General features: G+C 50.7%; 1 protein-coding gene across 1 annotated transcript in view; it reads right to left on the bottom strand.

The window, feature by feature from the left end:
* The window catches only part of CCDC180 (coiled-coil domain containing 180), a 64,099-nt gene that overhangs the window by 37,164 nt on the left and 14,573 nt on the right, over positions 1–12,362 (bottom strand). Inside the window, 8 exon segments of the mRNA XM_032418971.1 lie at positions 1,187–1,662; positions 1,792–1,831; positions 3,510–3,636; positions 5,244–5,359; positions 6,205–6,378; positions 7,487–7,609; positions 9,413–9,501; positions 11,792–11,871. Coding sequence (XP_032274862.1) covers positions 1,187–1,662; positions 1,792–1,831; positions 3,510–3,636; positions 5,244–5,359; positions 6,205–6,378; positions 7,487–7,609; positions 9,413–9,501; positions 11,792–11,871 — 1,225 coding nt within the window.

Raw genomic sequence — 12,362 nt, 5'->3', positions numbered from 1 at the left:
TGGGGATCCAACCACAGGATCCTTGATATCAAGGTTGTAAACCTGTGGGCTGAATCTTGCCTGTAATTATTTTTTGCCCAACATAGTGCTTTCAAAATCAGGAAATTCTAAAGAATTTGGATTTTGGATTTCTCTTAAAAATCAGAAAATCTGGCAATTCTGAGTCTCCATTCCCACATGGCATTATTGGCTGGAGCTGAGTAATGAGTGCACAGGTGCCTTAGACTAAATGGTAGGTGCTCTCCGAAATTCATATCCCCAGTGTGTTGCTATTTGGAGGTGGGCTTTTAGGAGGTGATTAGGTCAGGAGGGAAAAGCCCTCATGAATGGGGTTAGTACCCTTATAAAAGAGTTGGCTCTTTCCACCATATGAAGACACAGTGAGAATATGGCTGTCTACGAACCAGGAAGTGGGACCTCACCACACACCAAATCTGCCGGCACCCTGATCTTGGGCTTCCCAGTCTCCAGAACAGTGAGAAATAAATTTCTGTTGTTTATAAGCTGCCCAGTCTATGGTATTCTGTTATAGCAGTCCCAACAGACTAAGACAATCGTCTTCACCTCTTGTCACTATTTTACAATTGGTCTCCAGACCTCTTTTCTATTACATGGCTGTGGGCATTTGAATTTGGGATCCCTGCTCAAAAACAAGTCTCCTAAGCCAATTCTTCTACAGCAATGTAGGAAGAGAGTCTTGCAATTTCATGATTATGGAATTCAAGTTACTGGTCTATGAATTGGAATGTGTTTTGAGGACAAATTTATTAATATGAGAGTAAATTCCCTGCACTCCAAGGAGAGCTCTGTCTGCCAACTTGGATATGGGTCTTTTCTACTTCACAAGAAAATAGGAAGAGAGAGGGAATGGAGAGACTAGGTTGGTCTATACAGGAAAGAAGAGCTGGGAAAGAGATGACCAGGGAAGGACAAGGAAAGCCATACAGTTAAGGGGTGACTTCAGAGTAAGTTGCAGTATAAGATGTTAGGAGAAAAAAAAGTGAATTTTAAAAAGCATTGTTGTAAGATAAGAATTGGATTCCTGTTGACAAAATAAAAGATGTGCATACATTTATAAATCCCAATGGAGACTGCACCACTGGGGACCCCAGCTTGTATTAGGGATATGCAGAGTCAGCCTAGCACGCTTTCCCCATACCCAAGAATGGATCCATTGCTGGCCTACCTCATCCATAAATAAATTCTCATGTTCTTCCTCCTCCTCCTCTTTCTCCTCCTCCTTCTTCTTCTTTTTCTTCTTCCTCTTCTCCTTCTCCTCCCTCTCCTCCACCTTTGCCTTCTCTTCCTCCTCCTCCTCCTTTTTCTCCTCCTCCATCTCCTCTTCTTGAACCATCACATTTTCCTGGTTCAGGGATGATTTTAAGGAGCTGTCTCTTTCAACTTGCATTTTTTCTGATTCCTGAACAGATTCCTCACTGGACTCATCCATCTTGTCACTCAGTACAGACTGTTCCTGCTGGCTCACTGCCATCTCTTCAGTTAAGGAAGACTCAAATTCTTGGTCATCTTCTCTCTCTTCTGCTGGCCTGGAGGGACTTGTCCCGCTACTTTCACCTTCCTCACTTTTGCTCATTTCCACTTTAGCCCTCTGCTTGCTTCTCCATTTTCTCATACTCTCCTGGAAGTGCTTTTCGTGTGCTTCTGTTGATGACCAACCCCAAAGCACAAGGAAAAACAGGTTACCAAGGTAGCCTGGATTGGGCCCACCCAGCCCACAAATGTACAAGAGTGAAGTCAGAGAGGATTAGACTTGAATTATAATAGTGTTACCTGGTTCCCTGAATTTGAAAATGACTTCCCCATCCAAGGTCTACAAAGAAAAACCACAGGGCACTGAGTGAGCAGCACCGCCTTTCTCCAGAGTGCCATATCTAAGGGCATCTCTTCTCATTTAAGTAGAAGCACCCACCCCTCCCCTTCAACATCTGATGTGGGCCTTGACTACTTATTTTCCTGGGGGTAATCAGAGTGTTCCCAAACCAGGGAATCAGTTTGCCTTAATCCCAGGCAGGCTAGCAAATCTTTCTATCACATAATAGGCATGAGTAAATAAACTCTCATTCTCACATTTTTGTAGTGATCCAGGGCAAAGAGCAAGAAAGTATAAATTGAAGGATGCAGACAAAGGGGCAGAAATCTGCTGCTCCCAATGCTGAATGTGAACATACAGAATGAACATGATTTATGTGACCTGGGAGCCCCTTCATTAACCCTACAAATTCCGTTTCACAGACTCTAGATGTAGTCATGAATATACTGTGCCATGGATAATAGTGTGGGCTGTAGAGTTTGCAGGTCTGGATTTGAATCCCAGCTCCTTTCAAGCTGCATGACCTTGGCCAAGCTCCTTAAGCCCTATGGGGCTCAATGTCCTCCCTTGTGCCATGGAGATCATAATAGCACCTCAACTTGAACCCAGGTAACCAGACGATCTCAAAGTGCAGATGGTGAGCTCCCCCTCCTATAGCTTGAGTGCCACCTCAACCTAGGTGCCAGAGGAAGCATTTATCAACAATGAAACAGAGATCCCTCCTCTCTGGGGGGATTCTCTGAGGAGCTGGGGACCCCCGTATACATGAGAAAGCCTCAGCTAGGTTCAGTGATAACCGCAAGCAGTGTCAGGTCTGGCCACGCGGGACTCTGGCTGGCTGTGTGGGAAAGAGACAAACTCTAGGAGGGTCAGACCAGGACATTCCAGGTAGTCGTGCATTTACCCAGGGAGCATTCACTGTGTCTGAATCACATGGAAGACACTGTGTGAAGGGTAAGTGAAGCTGAATCAAAATTAGTGAGACATACCTGTCCTTCAGGAAACACCTACTCTGGATGTTCTGCACTCCTGTCTTTGCCGGCAACCAACATACAAGCACACCCAGAGAGAGGAGAGTGGACAGGGGGTGAGGAACGTGAGTGGCCGGGACACTTGTCCCTGGTAGTGGAAGGCTGGCAGGCTCTGGGAGGTGTGAAGAAAGAGGAGCAGGCTGAGGGGGCAGGGGGCATAGGCAGGAAGAGTGGAGAGCTTGCTGAAGCAGGGAGGGGCAAGGTGGGAACCAGACGTGGGGGCCTCTGTGGTCATCTAGGACTGTGAGTTGGGTTTGGCAGGGGCGGCAGAGTTGGTGGGGCGGTGGGGGGGGGGGGGGGGGTACTTCTGAGCCGGAGAGAGGGCAGGTCTGAGCGGTATTTTAGGAGGGTTATGTGGCAGTGGTGGGGAGGATGAATGGAACTCAGAGTCCTAGAAAATAGTCTTTTCATCGTAATTCCATACAAGCCTGAGGCCTGAATTTGGAGCCCTTCAAACTCTTTTAATCTAAGAAGGAGATGGTCTCTTTTAGAAACGCCTTCAGCTTCTTACCCCTTGCTGTTCTCACAGAGTCTAACTCAGCAGGGGTTCGTGAAGGCTTACAAAGTGAAGGCAGATCAGAGCTAGAAGATATCCTTTCCACTTTGCTTCCCGGGGAGTGCCTGGGTGTTTGCACCGCTTTCCATACCTGTTCAAAGATCTCGCGAACGTAGAAGTGTCGGCTCAGGGTGGAGCTGTAGGAGTTCAGTTCTTTCAGTATGATCACGGGGTACTCCATCACCTCCTTTGTCAGGAGCTTGTGGAAACACTCATACCTGGGAGGGGGGGTAGGCGAGACCACTGTCTAAGCGGGGGCCGCTCCACCAAGTGTGGGAGACCCTGACCAAGAGCCCCGCCCCAGGCCGCTCGGAGATGGGCTGGGGGCCGCAGTTCGCTCCACACAGAGCCACTGTCTGTGCTTCCTTTCACTCTGGCAATCCTTGGTTTGTTTTGCTCTTTTTCTGATCCTACAAGGAATACACACTCTTCGTAGAACATTTGGAAAACACACACCAGGAGAGTTCTCTGTTGGGACATGGGTTCCCATTTCCTGTCCACAGTCCTAACCCTGTCCTTGAACTTTACCTACATCATCCCACCAAACACTCCAGTGCCCAAGGGATCAGGCCTTTATCTGTTTCCCAGGTAAGGAGACAAGCCTTGGGGGGTAGGGGGAGGAGATATTGCCTCAAGATACACTTCTGAAAACTAAGTACTGAAGCTAAGTATTGCAATCATTTGGCAGCGCAATTTCATTTCTATGAATGGTCCCTATAAAATTAGTTGTACAATGGCACAAAGATACAAGACAGTTCACAGAGTACTGTTTTTAACATTGAGAAATTGGAACCAATCCTAAAAAGCTAAACAACTGGGAGGGGCGCCTGGGTGGCTCAGTCGTTAAGCGTCTGCCTTTGGCTCAGGTCATGATCCCAGGGTCCTGGGGTCGAGCCCCGCATCGGGCTCTCTGCTCGGCCGGGAGCCTGCTTCTCCCTCTCCCACTCCCCCTGCTTGTGTTCCCTCTCTAGCTGTCTCCCTCTCTCTCTGTCAAATAAATAAAATAAAATCTTTAAAAAAAAAAAAAAAAAAGCTAAACAACTGGGAGATGGTTAGACCATTATGAAGCACCCATATTGATGAATTCTGCATGGTCATTAGAAAATGGACATCTATCTGCAGTTAGAGATCTATTTGCATTGCATTGCATAATCCAAACTTTATTTAAAAAACACTGTATATGGGGGTGCCTGGGTGGCTCAGTCGTTAAGCGTCTGCCTTCGGCTCAGGTCATGATCCCAGGGTCCTGGGATCGAGCCCCGCGTCGGGCTCTCTGCTCCGCGGGAAGCCTGCTTCTCCCTCTCCCACTCCCCCTGCTTGTGTTCCCTCTCTCACTATGTCTCTGTCTGTCAAATAAATAAATAAAATCTTTAAAAAAAAAAACCAAAAAAAAACCCAAAAAAAACCACTGTATATGTGTTTATATCCACATAAATAAAGGTATATGCCCATGAAAAGGAAGAGGTGGACAGGAATGAGGGGGAAATTTCTACATGTTTGGATTAGTTAACTTTTTTTTCTTTAACAAAGAGCACCTATGTTTTAAAATCTGAAAAGGTAGTGGGAGGGCCCATGCTCTTGACCTTTAAACTACAAGGCCTTGAAATCTCCCTCCATAAACTTTTTAGATCAAAGTTCTTCTGGAAGCTTCTGTGTTGGCTGAGAGCAGAGCTGCAAAGGACCACTAGGAATTCTCCAAAGCTAGAGGCAACATTTTAACCTTGAGCTTGCTGAGCACACCCTGGGCTCCTAAGCAGGCAACCTCTGATCTTGAATATGAATTTTAGGCCATTCCCTTCTGTCTTTTGGGATCTGGTCTGCCTACCTGTATTTCATATTCTTCAGGAAATCTTTGGCCTTTTCCAGGTGAATCTTCAGTGTTTCCTCGTGGCTTTGCTGCCTCAGTTGGTCCAAGAGCTTATCAAGGTGGGCCTCCTGGGCCTGGCAGCCACACCCAAAATAGGAGGAAGCAGATGTGAGTTACCAAACTCAAAACTCGCAGAGTGCCTGTGAGTGACATGCAGAGACCCCACCACCAGAATGGAGGGGCAGGTACCTCAGAGCAAACGCAGGACTTTTCCTACAAAAGGGGGCACCAAATGTGCCACCACACTTACCCTCAATGCCCTGGGCTCTTCTCTCTGTCGATAATGTTCTTCTCTGTCTACTTTACATCCCTGGAGACCCAGCTCAGATGGGACTCCTCAGGGACATGTCCCTTATACCCACCCCACCTGGGCAGGCCCCAGCTACACCTTCCCAAGGCGCCTGTCCCATGCTCTCCTCGACACCAATTGTATTTAAAATCACATGCTGGGTGTGCCCCTCCACTCCCTAGACTGTGTGAAGGCAGGTGGGGTTGGGGCCCAGCTCATTTCCTGTGGGCACGGCTTGACTGCCATAGGTAGATGCTCTGCACACCCCCGCCCCCCCACCTAGTCTGTCTGTCTCTCATGCACACTCTCTTACAGACACATTTGAGTCCAAGGACCCATCACTAGCCCAGACCTGACAGGCATATTTCTTCCACTCCCATCCAGCCCATGACCAAGGCGAGCCTTGATTTCTCCATCTGTGTAAGTTTTATAGCTGGAGGTTTTACATTTCAGTCTCAGATAAGTTTGGGGTTAATTTTTATTTATGATACCATAAATATGGTGGGATTTTTTTTTTTTTAATCTGAATGCCGGCTGAGGTTATAGGCCACCAAGCAGAGCAGCTGACCGTCTGGGTGTGGCCCTCTCTTCTGTCCCCGCCGGGGCTCCCCGGGGCACTCGGAGCCACACCTGCTCCTCCAGGCTGTGCTTGTGCCGCTGTTGCTCCATCCTCTTCTCCAGCTCCAGATCCCGTGCCGACAGCATGCTCTCATGTGCCTCCCACAGCTGCACGGCCTCCTGGAAGTAGCTGAAGAGATCCGAGCTCTGCCATTCTGTCTGCTTTGCCAGGCCCTCAAAGGATTTCTGCAGCGGCAGAACCCAGAGAAGGGGACTTGAAGGCCACCTGGCCCAGGGTGAGGAGAAGGCCCCCCTCACAGGGCTCCCTCGCCAGCCAGTAGAGGCCCCACCTCTCTAAGGACTGACCGTCGCTGCCTGGGCACCATCCCTCGGGGTCATCTTCCTGGGTCACACTTTGGCTCATAGCCCTCCCTCCTCTGGGACAGCTTCTGGTCTGCCCAAAGCCATGCCCTCAGTCTGGCTGACCCCGAAGTCCCATCTCTAGACCTGTCCCATATCCACTGAAGTCACTCGTGGGAAGAAGGAGAAGTGTGGGGCCTCAAAGAAAGCAGGAGCCGCCCCAGACACCAGCCTGGGCAGCTTTCCTTCTTTGGAGCTCCCTGATTCTTAGCATCTGAGCCAAACACCACACTCTGCTGTTAAATCCTCACCTCTCCCCATTTTATGGATGTATTTTATGCTCTCATTGGTGCCAGGGGTCAACAAACTTAGCCTAGGAACTAAATTTGGCCCTCTACCTTTTTTTGTGGCCCTGAGAGCTAAGCAGAGATTTTACATGTTTTAACGGCTGAAAAAAAAAAAAAAAGAATCCACGAAGATACTGAATTATATGAAATTCAAATTTCAGTGTTCACAAATAAAATTGTCTTGAAGCGCAGCCACACCCATCCGTCCCGGCGTTGCCCACTGTGGCTTTTGTGTGACAAGAGCAGAGTGAGAAGTTACTGCAGAGACCTGACAGCCCACAGAGAAATGAAGTATTTACTCTCTGGCGCCTAGCAGAAAATGTTTCTCCACCCAGCTCCAGATTCTAAGCATCTTGGGCAGGCCCTTATTGCTCCTTGTGGCCCTTGGATGCGCAGGCTCAGCAAGGGCTCCGAGGAGCACCGCTACCCCAGCCCCGGGGCGGCACGGCCGTAGGAGGGCAGCTGGGGGGTCGCGGGGCAGCCGGGGGCACTCGGTACGGAGAACCGCCCCAGGGGGCGGCCAGGACCAGGGAGATGGACTCACTGGTGACAAGAAAGCTGGGGGCCCCCAGACTCCAGTCTTCTCATAGCCTGGCACTCCAGGTGCCCCCCCCCCCCACCAGCTGTGCGGGTCCCCAGCTACGCACATCCCAGAGCTCCAGCTTCTCCTCCACCTCACTCTGCAGCACTCCCACCGTCTGGAAGAAGTACGGGCTCACCAGGCTCTCTGCCTCCTCCTCGGTGAAGGCTTTCCAGTCCAGCAGCTGCTTCTGGAGGAGAACAGGGCAGAGCCTGGCTTAGGACCGGGGAGGGCTTCACCTCGGGGCCTGGCCCTGCCTCCCTGAGGTCTGCCTCTCACCCAGCCTCAGGGGAAACCCTCACAGCAGTGGGGATGGTCCACCTTCTCGGTCCGCCCACCGAGTCCAGGCGCTGTGTACTATCCCTGCTGTCTCTCTGAATCCCCTGAAGGCATTCTCATCAGCCCTGTTTGACAGATGAGGAAACCAAGGCTCAGAGAAGTGGAGGAACTTGCTGGAGGCCACACATCTGGCAAGTGGGGGGCTGGGATCTGAACTCAGAACTGTCGTCCTGCAGACCCCAGAGACATAATCAGCCATGCTACGGCCTCAGTGTGGCTGCAAGTCAGACGGGGCTCCTACTTCCTATAACTGAATTCCTATTATGCCGACTGGAAAGCAGTCTCTTCGTATTCATAAAGCCTTGGTTTATGCACAAACTCTAATATCTCCCACAAATAAAAAGTGTCTATAGGGGCGCCTGCGTGGCTCAGTCGTTAAGCGTCTGCCTTCGGCTCAGGTCATGATCCCAGGGTCCTGGGACCGAGCCCCGCATCGGGCTCCCTGCTCCGCGGGAGGCCTGCTTCTCCCTCTCCCACTCCCCCTGCTTGTGTTCCCTCTCTCGCTGTGTCTCTCTCTGTCAAATAAATAAATAAAACCTTTAAAAAAGAAAAAAGTGTCTATAGCTGTATACTTCCAATGCTGCTGAATAGGAATACCAAGCGCCCTTCCTCTGTCAGGCCTAAGACGCTCTTGGGGCGTGTGCTGACTTCAACTTATTCCCCTGCTGTGCCTGACAAAGGGAAGTGAGAATGGGCATGAGGGTCAGCACTGAGGGCCCCTGGGCTCTTGGGAGGTCTTAGGCTGCCCCCCTGGATGAGGGGAGGAAACTGTCAGGGGCATGGTGCTGGGAAGGCTCTCCTCGGGCAAAGGCTTCCCTCCCTCCTCTCCCTCCAGGCTTTACTTCTGAGGCTTGACACCCTGAAAAAGCTGACTGAGAGGCACGTGGCTGGCCTGAAGGCCACAGAGCAAATGGGCAGCCCCTGCGCCTTTTGCAAACTTGGTCTTCTCATCATCAGACGGGGCTGGTGACGCCCACCCTGCAGGACCTCGTGGATTCAAGGTGAGCCTGTGCGAGCAGGTGGCGCAACCCCCAGGGACACAGCACCGGACCCTGCCCGGAACCCTGAAGCACTCTGCTCCCCGTGAATTCTGCTCACCTCACAGTCTCGGCGGCAGAACAAAAGCTCTACAGACTCATGAGGGGAGGAGGAGCAGGAACTTGTTGGAGCCGGGAGGCAGGGAGAGGGCATTTTAACCAAATATCTCCTTGTACCCCAGAAAAGCAGGCACTGTCATTGAAGTGCTTTGCGAGGGACCCACGGTCTCACCGTCTGACAGGGGCCAGTGGGGTGGACAGGAGGGCTGGGAGTGACAGCAGTGGCCGCACTATCTTACAAAAGCGAAGCCCTGGAAATAACCCCCCTGATCCGAGCTGCCCTGAATCAATAATGTCAAGTGCTAGAAGGGGTACAGGCTGTCAAGGCTGAAGCCTGACGTGATCAGAGAGTGTATCACTTCATCCGTGGGGTCAGGGAAGTCTTCCTGGAGAAGGAAGGGCTGGGCTCCACCTTGAGTGACAGGTGGGAAGGGCTGGGGAGGAGGGGTCCAGGCGGAGGGATGCCCAGAGGCCAGGGAAGGCCTGGGACGCGTGAGGAAGGAAAGCAGGGGATCCAGGCTGGAGGGGGGCAGGGGCGGGCCAGGAGGGGCGCCCACCTTGCACTTCTGCACATGGGCCAGGCACTCCTGCCACGTCTTCTCGTACTGCAGGCGGATCCGCATCATGCAGTCCATGTGGTAGGTATCTCCGCGGGCAGAAAGAAAACATGTCAGCTGCTCTTCCAGAAGGAAGAGAGGAGATTAGAAAGAGTTTCCCCTCCGCAAGGGAGGCAGCTTCTCTCTTTAGCGAAGATAACCGAGGTGAGATCCATGGTCCCGATTCTGAGCAGGGGCTGGGATCTCCTTCCTCACAAAGTCCCCAACACCCCAAGATAAGGGCCTTGAATGAGGAGTTGCCTTTATCTGTTCTGAATCTATTCTAACCCTGATTCTTGACTCCGTTTCAAGACTAATGGAATTCCAGATGGTTGCACCGAATCATAAAACAATAACAAGGGTGCAAATTAACGAGAGTTTACTGATTACGTCTGTGCTTAGTTCCTTAAGAAGTGAATAGGCCAGCAAAACACTCAGAAGCTGGCTGATTGGTTTTCTCTCCTCCCCGTCTACTGTTTCCCACTTTCTAATAAACTCGGTGTGACTCTTGGTGTCTGAGACAAGCAGCTGAAATTTAATGTCCCTGGCAGTTCTAGAAACTGAAACACAGCGCAAAGATTCTGCGGCAGTCGTTTTTGGATGAGGGCTGAGGAGGAGGACAGGGTGGATGGAAGCTGGGTAGATGGAGGACACAGGGGCGGGGGGCGGGGGGAGTGTGTGTGGAAGATATGCAATGGAACTGACGAGGAGCAGCTCTGAAGCTGGTTTCTCCAGCCCCAGGGCGGCTTCCTAGGCCAGCACATCCCCACCCATCCCATGAAGTCACTGTGATCTGTGCTTCCACTGCTGTACCCCTCTGATCTCTTCCCACTCTGACCTCCTCACTCCCAGCTCAGAACTTTGCCCTGGGTTCCCACTTCCACCGGAGAAAGCCCAGCCTCCCCCACATGGCCCCCCGGCCAGCACAGTCTGGCCCCCCCCCCCCCGGCATCTTCCAGCCTCCCCCACCATGTTCTCCTTTCCCCAAAGGCCCCAGCTCTGTCTTGACCCTGGGCCTCCTCACATGCTATTCTTCCTGCCGGAAAAGCTCCCCTTATCCCTGGGTTTGGCTAACTCTTGCCTTGCAGTTCTTGACTGGATGAACACTTCCCTGGCAAGGTCTCATATGACCCTTAACCAAGCTGTGTCCCCAGAAACATGCTGGTCACCTGTCTGCTCTTTGCTGTAACATCCTGCATGGCCTGACTTTTGCCCTGGATGGGAAACACCCAAGGGGCAATCACCCTACTGGGTATCAGGGCCCAGCCCCGCACCCGTCCCCAGGAGGTGCCTGGTAAATGGCAGTTATTGCTATTATTTAGGGTCTTGGAGCTCTTACCCTTGGTATTATAATTATAATACCTCTGTAGTTTTAAACCTGAGAGCCCTGGGAGCAATGATGGATACTCTTAACCAAAGTACCCAGGTCAAGTGCAGGTGTGACTTCATTAGCTGTGTGACCATGGGCGTAGAGGATACCTCTCCTCTCTATGCCTCTGAGTCCTTCTCTATCACAGGGGGACAATGACACTACTGACCTTACCAGGTTGCTGTAAGCCTCAAAGGAGATGGAAATATCCTATATCTTCTAGAGCAAGGCTTGGCAAACATTTTCTATAAAGGGCTAGATAGTAGATACTGCCAGCTTTGCCAGCCATAAAGTTTCTGTTGCAACTACTCTTTTAAAAAAAATTATTTATTTGAGAGAGAGAACAAGAGCATAAGCAGGGGAGGGACAGAAGCAGGCTCCCCGCTGGGCAGAGAGTCAACATGGGGCTTGATCCCAGGACCCTAGGGTCATGACCCGAGCCAAAGGCAGACACTTATCGACTGAGCCTCCTTTATTATTCCTCTTGGGATCCCTATTTTATTGAGGAGCAGTTTGAGGCCAAGAGAAGTCATGCCTTCCCCAAGGTCACACAGTTGGGACAGCACAGAGCTGAGGGTCAAACCCATGTCTCTCTGACTATAAGACCACCTGCTTGGCATCTCCTATGCCCAGTACCTGGCCCCCAACCTGTCCCCACAGGAGTTCATCAGAGCCATCTCTCTGGCTCCTTGCTGGGGTCAAGGTTCAGGGATCAGAGTATGTGGCTGGCATAGCTGCCAGCTGGGCAGTGACCAGGAAGCTGTGGGAGGGAGGAAAAGGGCTCTACCAGGCAAGGTATGGGGAGATCCTATATGAACCCTCAGAGCTCACTCTTCCATCTGCATTCCCTCTCTCCTCCAGGGGGACATGCCCCACTCCTGAGTTTATAATAGACTCTCACATAAATGACTGGCTACTACATGAACAGGGTTCTGAAGAGACCCAAGTGGCATCCCACAAACCTCACTTACCAAGGTGCTTATTTAGGGAGTTGAGAGAAGACTGCCATTCAGTCAGCTGAGCTTTGCTGTAATTGGGGGGCAGAAGGTCACTGGGGAAGGAAGATATGACAAGGAAGCCATGCTTGAATAAAATATTCGCTTACCAGAACAGGCAGCATCTTTAAGGCACATAGCCCCATAGTATAGTATCTATGTAAGTATCAAAGAAACAGTTGACTTGCTGGGGATTTCCTGGTGCCAAAAATATAACTCATAAGAGGTCTATTACCCAAAGATACAAAAGTAGGGATCCGAAGGGATACATGCACCCCAATGTTTATAGCAGCAATGTCCACAATAGCCTAACTGTGGAAAGAGCCAAGATGTCCATCGATCGATGAATGGATAAAGAAGATGTGGTATATATACACAATGGAATATTATGCAGCCATCAAAAGGAATGAAATCTTGCCATTTGCAATGATGTGGATGGAACTGGAGGGTGTTAGGCTGAGCGAAATAAGTCAATCAGAGAAAGACATGTATCATAGGACCTCACTGATATGAGGAATTCTTAATCTCAGGAAACAAACTGAGGGTT

Source organism: Phoca vitulina, unplaced genomic scaffold (genome assembly GCF_004348235.1).
Source record: "Phoca vitulina isolate PV1807 unplaced genomic scaffold, GSC_HSeal_1.0 scaffold21, whole genome shotgun sequence".
Classification (NCBI taxonomy): Eukaryota; Metazoa; Chordata; class Mammalia; order Carnivora; family Phocidae; genus Phoca; species Phoca vitulina.
Note: the sequence above shows the minus strand (reverse complement) of the source record. Positions and strands in the feature narration are given on the sequence as shown.